General features: G+C 35.5%; 1 protein-coding gene across 1 annotated transcript; it reads right to left on the reverse strand.

Moving 5' to 3' along the window:
- Positions 1 to 564: 564 nt before the first annotated feature.
- LOC103927710 (cyclin-dependent kinase inhibitor 3) lies at positions 565 to 3,265 on the reverse strand. The gene is made up of 3 exons (XM_009336656.3): positions 2,591 to 3,265; positions 1,253 to 1,456; positions 565 to 1,125 (listed from the first exon to the last, which is right to left on the reverse strand). The coding sequence occupies exons 1-3, from the start codon at positions 3,130 to 3,132 to the stop codon at positions 1,056 to 1,058; spliced, it is 816 nt and encodes a 271-aa protein (XP_009334931.2). The 5' UTR covers positions 3,133 to 3,265; the 3' UTR covers positions 565 to 1,055.
- Between the last annotated feature and the right edge of the window lie 15,740 nt (positions 3,266 to 19,005).

The following is a 19,005-nucleotide window of genomic DNA, read 5'->3' on the forward strand; positions in this document are numbered from 1 at the left end:
ATGAGAGGTTTATTGGTTGAGTTCAAATAGTTCAGAAAATTAATTTACCAAACATCAATTTTAACTTAAGTAATAGTTCAAGGGTAAAACGACAGTTTATATGATAAAAAAAGCCATGGAAGAGGCCCGGAGCTCTTAAGTTTTTCTAATACTACTCAAGTACATTCGTATAAACAGCAATACAAAAAGGTCAAGTTTGTGTCAAGATGTAACTTGTCTGTGAGGTAAATCTCCTCCCATGTCCGCCATTATTTTCTGAATCGATTGGGCAGATGGACCAGTTTTTGCACTCAAAACTTCCAAACCCTAATTCAACAAGTTGAACACAGAAACTAATGGAAACAATTTCACATGCCAGTCTAGTCCAACCAACCAGTCCAAATGAGTCCAATCGGGTCCATGGACAAAGATAACTCCAAACCCTAACCAATATCCATCATAAAATCTAACTCCTTGCAACAAGTCAAAACAAGCAATGCAGAAGAGTCTTACCTGTAACAAGAAAACAACCAAAATCTGAAGGCGGCAATCTTACATGAGATTTCCTACATGGAAACATCATCATCAACATCAAAGACCCACAACACCGAAAGGGTTTTTAGGGTTTGTCATCCATTTAATTAGTCATCGTCAACAGATGAAACGACACGAGAGAGATGGGAAAAGGAAATTGAGTTACGTTTATTAACCTCCAAAGAGCACATGCACCCTTTGAGTCGTTCCTACCCTAAATATTGACAGCAGTTCATTTCAGACAAGACAAAGTGAAAATCTAGTAAATTAGATATGTCACAGAACCAGGCACTCTTTCCCGATATCTTCTCAAAGGAGCCCCTTCATTCTTTTGTCAAAGAATTTGGTTTTATACGCTATCGACTACTTCATAGCTCTGTTATTATTCGTCGAATGACGGTCATACTCATATAAGTTCCCTTGGCATGGGCTTAAAAGGTTGATTTCGGATGCTGCACCCGCTAATTCCCGGCACGTCCTTCTAATGGATAACAACTGAGATACTCTGGTATCAGAACCTGAAATATATAGGCAGGCCCCGCTTAGGGAATCACTTGCTCCCATTCATACCTTCCGGGAAGGGGTAAATCGTTGATGATGTCAAAGTTGTACCTGCGAAAACCCAACCACCAAATATGAGGATTTCACGGTATTTGGGGGTCCATGTAGATTGCTAATCTATTTCAGTTAACATGAATCACAATCAGTTAAAGTTGGTTTTGCAATTTAACTAGCATACTTCTCAATGAAGATTTTCTGTTGCTCCTCCTCATGTCGGGCAAAGAACTCCTCCATCTCAAGCGTGGTTGGGATATTTCTTTGCACATCGTTTCTAACTCTCTGGTGAGTTGAAATAGAACTCGTCCGCCTTGTGGTGGAACCGGGGGTTCCTATTGTGTCCGACTCCCTTATGAAGCTGCACGGCGTGGTTTCTCTAGTGCTCCTGTATTAGACATGGAAAAAACAATATCAACCCTGCAATCTTACATCTGAACATCACTTACAAAAATCTAAAAGAACATACAAATTGTACACGATTCAAGGGAAATCTTAATCTACAAAAATATTATTACCCGGGACCACCTTCATCCCACAAAAAGGGACCAAAATGTGTTTTCTTTTGGTGTCCATGTGATATTAATAACAAAGAAATGAAATAAAAGTGTACTAAATAAAACAAATTACATTTTGGCAGTGTATGCAAGCCATTAAAGGCACGAGATCTGGAAGTTTTTGTCACCTATACAAGTAACCCCAAAAAAGAGGTGTCCAACTTAAATGTTTGAGAGGCAAATAGGCCCCATGAAAACGATATGTTAATGCTCTAACACAAATGAAACCCAAGAGCGATTGCTGTCGGTACTGCAAAAGATTGTTTAATTTTCCCTCACCTCATCATCATATGGACACCCCCAGCGTTTGAGATCAATGCTATTTTGCAAATCAAAAGAGAGAAAATAGACGCATCCAAAGAATAACAATAATAGTTTGTCCCTTGTGTCGTCGCCTCAGTCCTAATGAGTACTAACAGATGCAGACTAAATTGCCAAAACATGATTTTGAAACTAGCTCTACAAAGATAATGCACAATTATATATAATCTATATGATATCTGCTCAAGTATATCTTCTTATTCTTTCACTGTCTAGTTAAGTTAAAAGCAATAAATCGGCTTTACAAAGAAGCTGATGAAATTTTAGGAACCCTGAAAAGCAGATGACTTTGACAGTGTGGCCCAAAAGCCAAAGCTAAAAACTTTATATTTGAAAGAAAAGTTTGAAAAAAAATTCAAATAAAACCCATTTCTTGCGAGGGAAGAGGTGGAGGGAAATGGCCATTTTTCAAGTCTGAAAAAGCTTAAAATATTGCCTTTCCTATATTATTAAAAGCCAACAATTATTAATCAAGAAAATTATATTTCATATCAACATTAGGCAAAAAGTACAGACAAAACCAGTGCTAAGCATCAATATTTAAAATAAAAAATAATTAAATTAAAAATAATTTAGATGCAAACAAGAACAGAAGAAAGAAAACCATCCCATTTGAGCTAAAGAAATAAAGAAGCAAAATTTACCTGTCTCTGGCTTCAAAATCCAAGTTGTTTTCCCCAAACGAAGCCTCGACCCCCAAATCGTTACCATACTCTGCTCCACTTCCGAAATTACCAAAACACCCCTCCTCCCCTTCCTTCTCTTTCCTCTCAACGGGTCCAGCCCAGTCCAACTCCACCGACGAGCCCACGCTCAGCCTGGATTTGGGCCTCGATTCCACCGGCCGCCGTCGGCTTTCCCCGCAGCAGCCTCCTCTGGGCTTCTCCGAGGGCTCATTAATTCCGCCGCTCTGGCTCTGCTTCTTGACGGCGTCGTTTCGCAACGGGGGCTTCTCTAGACGGCGGCTCCTCAGCTGGAGGTAGTACAGGGAGGAGCTATCTGAGTCCGATTCTCCGGCGGGGGATTGATCTTGATTCTCTTGCTTCTGCTGCTGCTGCTGCTGGAGCTTTTGGAGGGCTAGGGTTTTGGCTCTGGTCCGAACGCCGAGAGAGGACTGCGGCGAAATGGAGACCTCCATCACGGCTACGTCGCCGGAAATTTTCGATTTCTTCATGTATTTCCCCATAACTCAGGCCCTTCCGGCCTCTCTGCGTTTTCTTCGAAGTTGGAATTTGGAGAGAGAGAGAGGTGATGACAACTGACGGAGGCGATATCTATCAGAGAGAGAGAGAGAGAGAGAGAAGGGGAGAGGGGGAGAGAGGGAAAAAGAGGGTTGGGGTGGGGGGGGGGGGTCTTTGGGGGGAGGAGAGAGGGAGAGAGAAGAAAAGTTAGGGTTGGGGGTTTAGGGAACAGTGGTACTTTATATCTCTACATTCTCGTCGTATTTTCATTATTTGCCCCTTCTCTCTTAAATTATTTCTTCCGTGGACCCTTATCTCCCTCCATTCTATTTCCTTTTCTTTTTAAGTTTCAAAAATAAATTAATTATGGGATTTATCACAAATACTTCTTAAAATTGATTCTCACACTCAAGATGGTATCTGAAATTGAAAATCAATTAATGTAGGTGTAATTTTGGTTGGGCCAACCCGAACCGCCCATGTCCAACCAGACTTTAACCCTGAACAAGCAGGGTTTTTTTTAGTTATAACCTACCAAGCCGCTCATTGATTGGGTTGAGTTGGGTTGATCATTTGCCCTGTCTGAACCCGACATATACTATGGGGAGAGGAGAACCTGGTGTGCAGAAAAACTTTATTACAGGTGATGACACACTTGAAAATAATGGGGTATGCTAAGTTTTTGTAAGTTCCTCTACAACATATGATCTTGGTTGTGGCCTTTAGCAAATATGTCGTGCTTGAACCTTTCTTTTATATTCATATCAAATGGTTATAGCATTACATTTAATTTGAGACTTCCATCAAATTGCTGAACCTGAGGAACTTTAGTTAATCAAGCCTTGAATTCTGGTAAGCGAATCACCATCTCAGACTACAAGTTGAATTAACATTATATACGGTAGCAAATGTCCAAGTTAGTACTAGCTTTGGTATTTCTTGTATTTTAATTCAAACTTTGCATGGTTGAAACATTCATATTTAGTTTAACTTTATAACGAATACAATTTGAGGAATTGAATTTTAATTTTGAAAAAGTTGGGCAACCCGAACCCAATCCAAGTAAATCCAAACCCGATTAAAACCCAACCCTGAACCCGATCTCGAATTGTAAAAGTTGGGTTAGGGTTGGGTTGACCTTCCAACCCGCCCAACCTGAGACACTTCCCAGCCGAATTGGACTTGGCCACAAGTATGAAAATTGCTTCCCTCACTGAGATATACTTGCCTGTAAAATTTGGTAATTTTTGGAAATTGTTGAACTTCCGATGAGTCGGGGCGGCCGACTGCCACCGGCGGTGGCACTTTGGTCAGTGGGCCAACGATACCTTTCTAAGTCCAATTAGATGTCCTGAATTTGTAGTTGATATTCATATGACGTGGTTTGATCGTTTGAACCTAATTTCATTATGATACATTACTTGATCAAAATATGAATCGACGATCTGACCGTCAGGATTGTGATGAAATTTTAGTATGTTGTTCTAAAGGCATAATGTGGATTTTAGAAGATTACGAATCCAAAATCCGATGTGCGGATCTTCCGGATCAAATTACATAGGCATGTGGACCCGACCGTTGATCGGAAGTTGACTTTTGGTTAATAGATATTGAATCATTTAAATTAGGGAGTTTTAACGAAAAACCCACGGTACTGTTCACTTTAACGAAAAACCACATTTTTACACTAAAAAGTCAAACATGATACTATTCACTTTACCCTTTATTTTGTCATTCTCATTAAAACTCAAAGTTTTCAAGCCATTTTCATTAGTTTTCTTTTAAATTACTAGAATTAGTATTGCTAGAGACTCAGTGAGGCTTTACGGACTTGTCCTGGTGAGTGACTCTAATTTATGTGATATTGTTATTACCCTGTTTTCTTATATTAGTATCCTTTTTGGATAGCACTTGGTTTTATAAATGTGTTTTTCTGTTAAAATGTGATTTTATAATTGGCCATCGATCTATTTTTATTAAATGTGATTTGATTCATGGATTGAAAATATTGTGAAAAGGTGATTTGAAGTGCATATTGAAATGTTTATGAATTATGTTATAAATATACATTTGAAATGTTGAGAACTACGAGGATTAGTAAGGTACCGTTACCCTAGAGTCACAGGGTTAGGTGGCACTGAGTCTGCACCATGTAGCAATGGTACATGGATGGTCCTGCTTGGTTAATTCGAGATGGGGGACCATCTTATTTATGGATCGCGCTTGGTTAATCCGTGATGGGTGATCCTTATGGTCATGTATACTTAGGACTGATCATGCTTGGTTAATCTGAGATGGGTGATCACTACCTAACAGTTCTGAATGTGTGACTTTGCTTGGTTAATCTGTAATGGGGGGTCACTACCTATTTGGTTATCTTGACCATGCTCGGTTAATCCGCGATGGGGGACCATATTATTTATAGATCGCGCTTAGTTAATCCATGATGGGCGATCCTTATGGCCATACATACTTAGGGGTGATCATGCTTGGTTAATTTGTGATGTGTGATCATGGGGGTCACTACCTACATGGTTACTCAGGGGTGGCTCTGCTTGGTTAATCCGCGATAGGGGGCCACTTCCTGTTTGGTTACTTATGTAGGCTTCAGCCAAACTGCGTCCCTCTAGCCCTAGTTTTTAATGTACATATGAACGATGGTTTTTGAGAATCTTGGTGGTTTGAATGGGAAAAGCCATTGGATGTCTGGGTGACTCCTTCGGAGTTGTTAGAGACTTGACTATGCTTTCATATGTACGAACTTATATTTGAGGTTTATAAACTGTGATCGATGGTCTTTCTTTTTATTGATTATCACATACTTGTATTATTGTCACTCACCCAAGCTCCGTAGCTTATCCGAGTTCCATTTGGTCGGTGCACCATTCTCATGATGTAGGCATTGATTTTACATATGACAGTCTGGATAGATTATGAGAAACCACTTGATATTTTGGTTCCGTTAAGTGGTCCGGAACCCAACGTTGTTGGATTCCGTTAAGTGGTTCAGAATCCTTACTCTCGCTCATTCCCATAAGGTTAGTCTAGAACCGTAGATTCAAGTGAATGAGAATTACCCACAATAGACCTTGTGAAAATAAAATAGATTTACTATATTATTGGTCATAATCCAAGTAGAAAATTATATAAAGTTCCTTGGTTAAATTCGTGAAATGATATGTTATCGCATTGTTTGATTAACATTATTAAATGCTAATATCTTGTATCTTTGATTCATGAATTGATTGATTGACGGGATTGTGGAATGACCTTGGTTATGGTTGTTATTATTATGATTATTTTAGTTGATCAATGTGGCTTGAGAATAATATGTGCTTCGTTGGTTATTTGATATGTTATATGCTGTGGATGGAAGTATTGTGCTGAAAACATGGAATTTATATGATGGATGGAATGAGAATCTTGAATGACATGTTGGTTTGTTTTGTAGCCTGAACTTGGTAATTTCATGCATGTCAAGTTCTAATAATTGATTTCAGAATGCTATGTATTCCTGTTAGAATGCACCAGAATAAATGTCTAAATTAGTGAACGACAAATTACGAATGACTTGATCCCTAATAAGGGTATCGTAGGCAGTCTAACGAGGATGTTAGATGCGGCCATAAAGTATACGAAAAATTACTATGCGATTCGATTCTCGAGTTGTGATTTGCCACATCCCGGAGGCGGGATATGTTGAGATACTGGTATTTGGTGACGTCACGTGTCGATTCTAGACGTATGTCAAGATTGGAGCATGACACAACCCGCCCGAGTTGCACCTCTAATGAACATAGGTGTCGCAAATCAATACGGTCATTGCGTCACAATTATGTTAAAATTTCGTTAAGTGCTAATATGGCACATAAATGAGCCTCACAAGATTTATGAGTTTTTATCACAAATAGTTCATGAACTTGACCCATATCATCAAGATGGTCCCTGAACTTGACCCACATTATCAAGATGGTCCTTAAAATCAAGGTTCTAAGAAACGCTAGGCGTAAGTCAAGTGGCGGGCTGGGGCTTAGTGCCTAGGCGGACTAGGCGAATTTAAGTAAATCTATTATATTTCGTGTACATAAGTGTCTGTTTATACTTAAAAATATATATATATATATATATATATATATATAATTTCATCATAAACTACAAAATAGAATGACATATGTATTATGAAGTATTGGAACATAATGAAAACATGGGGAAAAAAAATATAATGTACGTTCATTTAAGTATTCAATAAGTTTCTTACAATTTATTAAAAAAATAAAATGCAAAATGAAAGTTATCTATTTTCTATCTAAGTGAGTCACAACCTAGACGGGAGCCTAAGTGGGTCTTGGCGGGCTAGGCAAGCGCCTCATCAGGTCTAGGCACCATTTCTTAATTTTTAAACGCTTAGGCGAGGATTTTTATAACAGTGCCTAAAAATAAAAATTGATGAATGTAGTCCTTGGAAATATGTGTCGCAAATCAATATGATCATTCCACTACAATTTTGTAAAAAAAATTTGTTATGGCCTAATGTGGGTTTAATAATTAATTTAAAAAGTTGTTTAAATACCTTTTTGCACAATGGAATTTCTTTTCTTATAGTAGGGCCTACTCTGAAAAAAGATCCCTTTCATAAATTCTCAAATGCACAAGGTTTAACCAAGGTCTAAGAAGGGGTTTGGAAATAGTTTTTAACCAACAATAGATGCACCTCGGTTATAACCTCATTATCTCAAGGCAATTCTCGCCATTCTTTGAGTCACCATACCACCAGGGAAGTGTCCAACTAGCTCTCTAAGATAAGATTGTGAGGATGTTGATTGCCTAAATGTTAACGGTGATGTCCCAAAAATTTCTATCCAGGTTCAATTCAATGAAGTGTATCGAAGTGTGTAAAGATTAGTGTATTGAGATCTTTTTTTTATTTTTTTTATTTAGAGAATAGGAGGAAATGATGTAGATGAATGTGGACTGGGATTAGAGGTGATTGCAGGACTGGGTTTTTGGGTTGACAACTTTTTATTAACAATTAAATTATTGAACCTATTTGTAATTTTTTTAATTTAATTAGACTTGTGTGACCCATTTATGTGTCACATCAATACATAACAGAATTTTTGACATAATTGTGACGGAAGGACTACATTGATTCGAGACACTTACTTGTAGGACTACATTGATCGATTTTCAATTTCAGGGGCCATTTTGACGTCGCGGGTCAATTTCAGGGGCCATTTTGATGTCGCGGGTCAATTTCAATGACCATTTGTGAGAAAAAAATGACTTATGAGACCCATTTATGTGCCACATCTGTGACAGCCCGTCCCGGACTTTTCGTACCGTAGGGGTGAAATGATGATTTTGCCCCTAGTATGGTTTTTTTTCGTTGTGTGGTTGTTTTTGAGTTTTGTTTGGTTGAATTTGACCACACACATACCCATACTCATTCCTCTCTCTCTACCCTGTCACGATACCTCTCTCTCTCTCCCATTCCTATCTTCTTGTACGGACAACACCTTAATCCCTTGAAATCGTCACGGATCGAGGAAACAAACTACATATTTGTGCTCGTGAGGTCCTTAGGAGTTCAACCATACCCATTTCAGGTAAGGATACCTTCGTTTTCACGTCGAAATTGGGATCCCCTGATTTGGTCATTGTTCATGCACACGTTAATTCTTGTGTTTTTGGGAATTTCAAGCTTGTAGGAAGCTTGGTGAGATCCTTAAGAGGCTCGGGGTGGTTCGTTTGAAGGTTTTGGACGTCGGGATTGTGAGTTGCAGGTTTGGCCGGAGTTGGTGGTGTTTTCCCGGTGAGATTCTGTTGGTTTTGGTGCTTGAAAGTGGTATGGATTTGTTCCTCTTGTTGTAAGCTTCATTTTGGTACCAATTTTGTGAAATTTGGATGAAAAACGAAGGAGATATCAAGTTTTGAATTTTTCCCAGTTTTCCGGCGCCGGCGACAGCGTCGGAGGTTGGCCGGAGAAGACAACATAATATTCCGTCAGTTTGGACGGAATATTCCTAACAGCATTAACGGAATCCGTCAGAGTTAACAGAATATTCCTGACGGCGTTAACTGACGCCGTCAGTGTGCCAGGCACGTGCCTGCGCATGGGCGGCGCGTGTGGCCGTGCCGTAGTCGGCGCATAGGGGTGTGTGCGGTGTTGGAAAATTATTTTAAAAGTATGGGGATGTTCGTGAGGTTGAGTAGATCACGTTGGTGTATTCATACACCCCATTTAAGCATTGTATGAGAAGTTATTTGGTAATGTTGGTTATGTGCTTTAAAATTAACGTATTTATAGTTGTTTCGCATATAGGTGAGACTTATCCCGAGGACGAGCGCGGTCACTCGAGGTAAGGGGGTTACGACCCTTCTACATACCAGTGAGTGGGCTTTTGGTTTTCCGTATATACCTATATACTTATATTTTTCCCAGAAAATGAAATGAAACGTTTATACGTTTATATGCCATGCATTATGTTGTCCATTTAATTATGCATTATTAGTTGCATATATATATATATGTGTGTGTGTGTGTGTGTGTGTGTGTGTTGGTGTTGCGGACGCACAGGTAAGTGCCAGGTAAGTTATGGTTTATGTTTATGTTCAGTAGTGATTTAAGATGCATAGAGAGCTCATAACCTGCACCCCCGATGTTAGTGCTCCCGCCCAGAGTTGGGCACAGTCCTTCACTTGATGTTCACCTCCCGCACTACACACTCATCTTGGATCCAAGTTAGGTGCACAGTCCTGTCGTACAGACCACTTTAGGTGGTTCCGACTCGTAGGTGACTCGCGATTATTCGCCCAGTCTTCACGTGATCGTAGCACTTGAGCGTACTTATTATACACCCAATCCTTTCGTACAGACCACTTTAGGTGGTTTCAACTCGTGTGCAGGTATAGTTAGTGAGTTGGAGATTTGAGCTCTAGATTCAGCTGTACAGGTCACGTTAGGTGACTCCGGTTAACAGATTATATGGCATTGTTTGGCATTACCTGAGTATTTGCATTTTATTTCGAGGCATTTGGCATGGCATATCTCCGAGCATGATTTATATATATGCGTATACTCTATTTTCTGGGAAGTATACAGGTTTTACGGCGAGGGGTTAGAACTTTATTTATGAAATGGTTTTTGAAAAACTTTGTTTTTGCCCACGCACGTTTTTTGTTTTGCGCCCCTCCAGGTTCTAGTTGGCTAGCACTTTTGGTGGCTCCCCAGAGGATTTCTCGGCTTATCTGACAGATTATCACCAGTGTAAGACCACCTTTGGGTGTGTTTAATTAGTGTTGTTTCTCCCGGACTGCACTAGGTCTTTTGTGCTCTGGACTTTGTTTTTCACACTTACGCTTGCACATGTATGTTATTTACTTTGTGTATAGCTGGGTTTTTATTTATTCGTACTTTTATTATTATTTATTAGCTTCCGCACTGTGCACATGGTTACGTCACTTCCACGTGACGGCCAGCATGCCCTGATCTCAGTCGAGGTGTGTCAACATCAGTACTTAACAGAATTTTTAACATAATTGTGACGGAAAGACCACATTAATTTGCGACACTTATTTTCAGGAACTATATTGATTGATTTTCAATTTCAGGGACCATCTTGATAGTGAAAGTCAATTTCAAAGACCATTTGTGATAAAAACCTATTAATTAATTTTCTTCTGTACGTTTTAATAATATAAAAAATCTTTTGTTCAAAAAATATATATAAAAAAAATCTTTAATTAAACTATCTATATCATCTACAATTTTTTTTATATGAAAAAATGTTATCCTTCATTTGGAGGTGGAAACTTAAGAAAATGATGGAATTCACAATAATTGCAGGATGTAAAAGTTGTTTACTCTTGTGAAGTTTCTTGTTTTGTTAACTTAAATGTACAATGTTTTGTTAAATTTATATTAATTAAAGTATTTAAATTCACATAAAACACTTGTACTTGAATATTTTATGCAACAAAAAATATTTAAATTCTTACTAATTAAAGTAAGTTAAATAATCCAATAAGGAGGTAAGAGGTGAATCTTTGGTTATATGGTTATTAATATTTTTTTAATAAATTAAAACAGAATGATCACTTGAACCTAGCTAGATTTTCCTTCTTTCTTCCTATTCTATTCTCTATGAGCAATTCCGTTCGTGTTAAAGAGATATGGCTAAATCCCAAATCCAACTCGAAACACATCTCTATTCATTTTTGGGTCGCCATGGCTGGTAACATGTCGATTTTGAGTCCAAGTCCAAATTCTCCGCGTTGATGTCAGTGAGTGCTTTTTAATTATTTTTTCGTTAGGCGTGTGCACAACACACTCCCACTAGGAGAGTGGTGCGACATATTTTGTTGGATGGGTCCCGCCACAACGGTCAGCTAACTTCCAACAACTATTTGACATGTGTCCAAATCTCAAATGTCTATTTCAAATTCCTACTTTAATCTTGGTTCTTATTATTTTACATAATAATAAATTTAAAAAAAAGGTAAAAAATTAAAAACAAAAATTGTAAAAAAATTAAAAAAAAATTGATAGACATGGACATGTGGTATAATAATAGTCACCTATTATAAATTAATCTCAACTGTTCAATAATTATTAAATAAATGTATTATACATTAAAAATAAATTAAATCATTGTAAATAGTAATTGCCACCTATGAATAATAACTAAGAAAAACTAATGAAAATGGCTTGAAAACTATCATCGTGGTTTACTGTTTAAGTAAATAATAACTACAATAAGTTTAGTCCTAGATTGAATCCATCAAAATATATATACATATATATTTTTTAAATCCAACTAGAATTTTGCCTTATATTCGAAGAGAAAAATAAGTGTTTCTTCAAGTACACAAGTTATTCAAAGGAAACTGGTCCAAAGTCTTCGAGTCTCAATTGGACAAGGTTGGACTAACTTGTTCAAAAGTCTTAAGTCTTCAACTTTCAAGTCCTCGGTCTTCATATCAGGATGGAGCAAGGAATTTTCTCTACAAGAAGTCATTAGCAAGTTCTCTACATTAAAGTAATTACTAGTCTAATTTGGTTTTAGGTACACATTGCATCATCAATGACTATAAGTTAGGTCTGGCAAACGAGTTTGTCGTGTTCGTGTCTTTTTTATATTATACATGTTACCTTAATAAGTCGTGTCATGTTAAACCCATTATCTTGACGGATCCAAAACTCGTTATTTTTGTGTTGATTCGTGTCAAGTTAATGGACCGAGTAAGAAATTGCCAAACCTATTATAAGTGGAAGCAACGAGAAAATTTTTGAATGCAACTAGAACGTCAAGGTGGCATCCAAAGCCTATTACGTATTGTCATTTTTTTTAGGAAAAACACGTCCCCATAATATTGTATGATTGATTTAGAATATTGTTATTCTAGTATCTCGTTGCATGTAAATTGTTCTCGTAAACAATTGTGTTCTCATTTGACACCTAAGTAACATGCAAGGCTAGGACTACATACTATAATAGTCGGACCGAAATTCAGAGATTGATCAATACTGAAATTGCATAGATTAATCGCTAAAATTTTGTTTAATATAATAAAAATATATTTGTTTGTAAAATACTGCTTGAGTAAGTCGTTTTCACGTGAATTGGTGAGCCTTTGATTCATGTAGAGCTCACGTTGCATTAAAGGTTAGAAGTAGGCTTGTGTTTTTTTATCTTGTCTACGTGTCCTTGAGTAAATAATTCAAAGTAGTGATAATCAGTGGTGAGGTCAGGAATTGTTGAAAGATTGTGAAATATAAATAGGTAGAAGTTTCTGCCTTCTTTTTGTTGCACTCCATAAAAAACACATTCAGTTGCGAAAACTCGTCAAACACTTTCATAGCCTCGCCCATTTCTCCATATTCAGAATACAATTCAATGCATAACCCACAAACATATTCAATGCAACCTTATCATATTTCTTCACAAATCCATGTATTGTTGTCTTACATGTGAGTGTCTTAACCTTGCACACGCAAATCAATATGATCATTTCACCACAATTTTGTAAAAAATTTGTTATGGGCTAATGTGGGTTTAATAATTAATTTTAAAAAGTTGTTTAAATACCTTTTTGCACAACGGAATTTTTTTTCTTATAGTAGGGCCTACTCCGAAGAGAGATCCCTTTCATAAATTCTCAAAGACACAAGGTTTAACCAAGGTCTAAGAAGGGGTTTGGAAATAGTTTTCAACCAACAATAGACGCACCTCGGTTATAACCTCATTATCTCAAGGCAAACCTTGCCGTTCTTTGAGTCACCAAATCACCAGGGAAGTGTCGAACTAGCTCTCCAAGATAAGATTGTGAGGATGTTGATTGCCTAAATGTTAACGGTGATGTCCCAAAAGTCGTTGCCAATTGGCCAAGTCATCACCAAAGGTGATTTCAATCCAGGTTCAATTCAGTGAAGTGTATCGAAGCGTGTAAAGATTAGTGTATTGAGATTGTTTTTTTTTTTTAGAGAATAGATAGCAAATGAGGTAGATGAATGTGGACTAGGATTAGAGGTGATTGCAGGACTGGGTTTTTGGGTTGACAACTTTTTATTAACAATTAAATTATTGAACCTATTTGTAATTTTTTTTTAATTTAATTAGACTTGTGTGACCCATTTATGTGTCACATCAATACATAACAGAATTTTTGACAAAATTGTGATGGAATGACTACATTGATTTGGGACACTTACTTGCAAGACTACATTGATCGATTTTCAATTTCAGGGACCATTTTGATGTCGTGGGTCAATTTCAGGGACCGTTTTGAGGTCGCGGGTCAATTTCAATGATCATTTGTGAGAAAAATGACTTATGAGACCCATTTATGTGCCACATCATTACTTAACAGAATTTTTAACATAATTGTGACGGAAATACCACATTGATTTGTAACACCTATTTTCAGGGACTATATTGATTGATTTTCAATTTCAAGGATCATCTTGATAATGAAGGTCAATTTCAAAGATCATTTGTGATAAAAACCCATTAATTAATTTTCGTCTGTACATTTTAATAATATAAAAATCTTTAATTAAACTATCTATATCATCTACAATTTTTTTTTATATGAAAAAATGTTATCCTTCATTTGGAGGTGGAAACTTAAGAAAATGATGGAATTCACAATAATTGCAGGATGTAAAAGTTGTTTACTCTTGTGAAGTTTCTTATTTTGTTAACTTAAATGTACAATGTTTTGTTAAATTCATATTAATTTAAGTATTTAAATTCACATAAAACACTTGTACTTGAATATTTTATGCAACAAAAAATATTTAAATGCATACTAATTAAAGGAAGTTAAATAATCCAATAAGGAGGTAAGAGGTGAATCTTTGGTTATATGGTTATTAATATTTTTTTAATAAATTAAAACAGAATGATCACTTGAACCTAGCTAGATTTTCCTTCTTTCTTCCTATTCTATTCTCTATGAGCACTTCTGTTCGTGTTAAAGAGATATGGCTAAATCCCAAATCCAACTCGAAACACATCTCTATTCATTTTTGGATCGCCATGGCTGGTACCATGTCGATTTTGAGTCCAAGTCCAAATCCTTGGCGTTGATGTAAGTGAATGCTTTTTAATTTTTCTTTCGTTAGGCGTGTGCACAACACGCTCCCACTAGAAGAGTGGTGCGACAGATTTTGTTGGATGGGTCCAGCCATAACGGTCAGCTAACTTCCAACAACTATTTGACATGTGTCCAAATCTCAGATGTCTATTTCAAATTTCTACTTTAATCTTGGTTCTTCTTATTTTATGTAATAATAATTTTTTTTAAAAAAGGTAAAAAATTAAAAACAAAAATTGTAAAAATTTTAAAAAAAAATTGATAGACATGGACACATGGTATAATAATAGTCACTTATTATGAATTAATCTCAACTGTTCAATAATTATTAAATAAATGTATTATACATTAAAAATAAATTAAATCATTGTAAATAGTAACTGCCACCGATGAATAATAACTATCATCGTGGTTTACTGTTTAAGTAAATAATGACTACAATAAGTTTAGTCGTAGATTTAATCCATCAAATTGGGTAGAAATGCTTTATTTGATCACTTCAGCTAAAGTGCAGGAAAGCTTCTGGGTCAGACTACCAACTAAAATGATATAATATATATACATATATATTTTTTAAATCCAACTAGAATTTTGCCTTATATTCGAAGAGAAAAATAAGTGTTTCTTCAAGTACACAAGTTATTCAAAGGAAACTGGTCCAAAGTCTTCGAGTCTCAATTGGACAAGGTTGGACTAACTTGTTCAAAAGTCTTAAGTCTTCAACTTTCAAGTCCTCGGTCTTCATATCAGGATGGAGCAAGGAATTTTCTCTACTACAAGTCATTAGCAAGTTCTTTACATTAAAGTAATTACTAGTCTAATTTGGTTTGATGTACACATTGCTTCATCAATGACTATAAGTTAGGTCCGGCAAACGAGTTTGTCGTGTTCGTGTTATTTTTATGGGAAAATTAGGTTCACATCCTTCTTTTTGTTACTTCATTGATTAAAATCTTATTCATTTTGAAAATTTTATCAAGGTCCTTGGGTATTAATAACATCATTAATTATTTGAATAATAAAATATTTTTATTTTTAAATATATTTCTTTAGTGTTAAAAATGTTACGATTAGTATATTTAAATTTATGGCTATATTTTTTATCATATATTTTGATTTTTAGTTTGTACCTATTTTTAATTTGCAAATATTTTTTAATTTGTACCAATTTTCTTTTCATTTTTAATTTGTACCCATATATTAGTTTCTTTTTGTGCCCATATTTTTTAAAGTTTTATTTGTGTTTGTACCCATGTCTATACCGTCACGTGACATTGTATATTTAATCAATGTTAGAAAAATTACATATGGTATATTTATGTTTTATGCCTAAACTTTGTATCATATATTTATGTTTTTAGTTTGTACCCACTTTTAATTTGCAACATTTTTTTTTAATTTGTAGTATTTTCTTTTTAGTTTTATTTTGTACCCATGTATTAATTTCTTTTAGCGCCTATATTTTTAAAAATTCATTTGTACTCAGAATTTTTAATGTTTTATATGTATGTACCCTAATTTATTTATAATGTACCCATTCTTCTTTATTAATGTACCACTTTACTATTTGTGAAATGTACCAATTTTTTTGTAAAATGTACCAATTTTTTTAACACTATGGATACATTCTTTTGCCATTTATTATTTCTTATTTTTACATACTTTTTATCCATTTATTCAATCAAAATGTTTGAATTTTTTTATTGTAACCGTTTCTAATAGTATTATAATGAGGGATTTTAAATTTATAGGATTATAAATCTCATAAAATATCAAACAATTAATGTCAAAACTATAAAAATATAAATATTAATAGTAATATAATGAGGTGTACAAAGTCAAGGGACCTTGATCAAACTTTGAATACTATTAAGGTTTTAATTAAAGAATGTTAAGGATTAGGGACCACATCCAAAATATCCTTATTTTTATATTATACATGTTACCTTAATGAGTCGTGTCGTGTCAAACTCATTATCTTGATGGATCCGAAACTCATTATCCTTGTGTTGATTCATGTCAAGTTAATGGACCGAGTAAGAAATTGCCAAACCTATTATAAGTGGAAGCAACGAGAAAATTTTTAAATGCAACCAGAACATCAAGGTGGCATCCAAAGCCTATTACGTATTGTCATATTTTTTTTTAGGAAAAACACGTCCCATAATATTGTATGATTGATTTAGAATGTTGTTATTCTACTATCTCATTACATGTAAATTGTTCTTAAACAATTGTGTTCTCATTTGACACCTACGTAACATGCAAAGATAGGACTACATACTATAATAGTCGGACCGAAATTCAGAGATTGATCAGTACTGAAATTGCATAGATTAATCATTATAATTTTGTTTAACATAATAAAAATATATTTGTTTGTAAAGTACTGCTTGAGTAAGTCGTTTTCACGTGAATTGGTGAGCCTTTGATTCATGTAGAGCTCACGTTGCATTAAAGGTTAGAAGTAGGCTTGTGTTTTTTTTATCTTGTCTACATGTCCTTGTGTAAATAATTCAAAGTAGTGATAATCAGTGGTGAGGTCAGGAATTATTGAGAGATTGTGAAATATAAATAGGTGGAAGTTTCTGCCTTCTTTTTGTCGCACTCCATAAAAAACACATTCAGTTGCGAAAACTCGTCAAACACTTTCATAGCCTTGCCCATTTCTCCATATTCAGAATACAATTCAATGCATAACCCACAAACATATTCAATGCAACTTATCATGTTTCTTCACAAATCCATGTATTGTTGTCTTACATGTGAGTGTCTTAACCTTGCACACGCATTCAGAGCAATGGGAATGGTGAAATTATCAAACTTTTCATCATTGTCTTTAACTCAGATATCATGTTATGGAAAAGATACAAAGTATCTTCCCATCGATTCTCTCTACAGTAGTTTCCAAGCATGGCATTGAAGAGAGAGAGTTAAGTCGGGTGTTTCGTCAAACAACTTGCGAGCATGACTGAGTGACTCACATAATTTATAAGTATGCCTATTGGGATCTATTTTTTCACTCAACATTGCATTAAAATACCCCTTCACCATCATATACCTATTGTGGCGCATAATGGCTTTAAATAGAGCTTATAAAACTTGAAACTTCTTTGCACACCCAATTCCTTCATATTATCAAACAACTTAATAGACTCTTCAACAATGACAATCTTACTGTAGCCCTTCTTAACAACGTCATTTTATGTTTTTTATCCCATGATCAAAACGACGTTGTTTTTACCTAGGTTTTTTAAAAAATAAAATGCAAAAGGAGTAGTAAATAATAAAACACAGAAGTAGTGAAGTAGCGCAGCAGACTTCGGCAGCAGTTCAGAAGACTAGATGGGTGAAATCCTCACTCTCTATGACGATTTCCGGCCACGAAAAGGCGGCCGCCCTTCCATGTCCCCATCTAGCTTCGCCATGGCGACAATTTGACGTTCTAGTTGTAAGTAGATTCTTCCCGTAAACAATTGTGTGGGCAGATGGCACCAAATTAAGTAATATGCAAGATCACTACTACATATATATATATATATATGTGTGTGTGTGTGTGTGTGTTAACAGATCGAACTGGGACTGCAGGCACTGTTTTACCAAAGCAATATTGGAATATACAGCAAGACCAAGGTATACATTATACAACGTGAAAATTACATTCCGAAAAGCACAATTAGGTATTTAATTCTATGACTCATCTCTTGCGTTAATCAAGTAAACAGTAATTAGTTGGAAATTTAAGATCACAGTGGTGAGAGAGTATTTGATTATAAGATCCAATATTGATAAGTAGGAAAAGAAAAGAAAAAAAGTACAATATCAAATCTCAAAGCAGAATTGTTTAAAGAGAAGGTAAAAATTGGTGCTGTGAACCAATAATTTAAGCATCAAACTATCTAGTCAATTAAATTTCAAGTTTTTCAGACAATAAATAAGGCAATAGATATCTTGATGTTGAAAGATTAAACGTATTTTTCAGCATGTCAATTCTGAATAATACTAGAGTAAGACATTTCTACCGAGGCGGCTTTTGGGTGAGCAAAGCGTTCTATCGCACGGGGCCTCAAAAAAATTTCCTATCCAATATATAACATTATTATATCAAAGTTCATGAAAATTGATCTTGTATTTCCAAAAAATGATGACTATCAAGCCTACGATGATATACTTGGGTGTTCTTCACTTCGGAAATGTTAAATTTGATGAACAATGATAAATTGAAAGATTGTTGTGATCATCTTTAAAACTTTCTCAAGAAAGGTGAGTCCTTTTATGAT

The sequence above is a fragment of a genome, unplaced genomic scaffold (genome assembly GCF_019419815.1).
Source record: "Pyrus x bretschneideri cultivar Hongxiangsu unplaced genomic scaffold, Pyrus_bretschneideri_v1 Contig7, whole genome shotgun sequence".
Taxonomy (NCBI): Eukaryota; Viridiplantae; Streptophyta; class Magnoliopsida; order Rosales; family Rosaceae; genus Pyrus; species Pyrus x bretschneideri.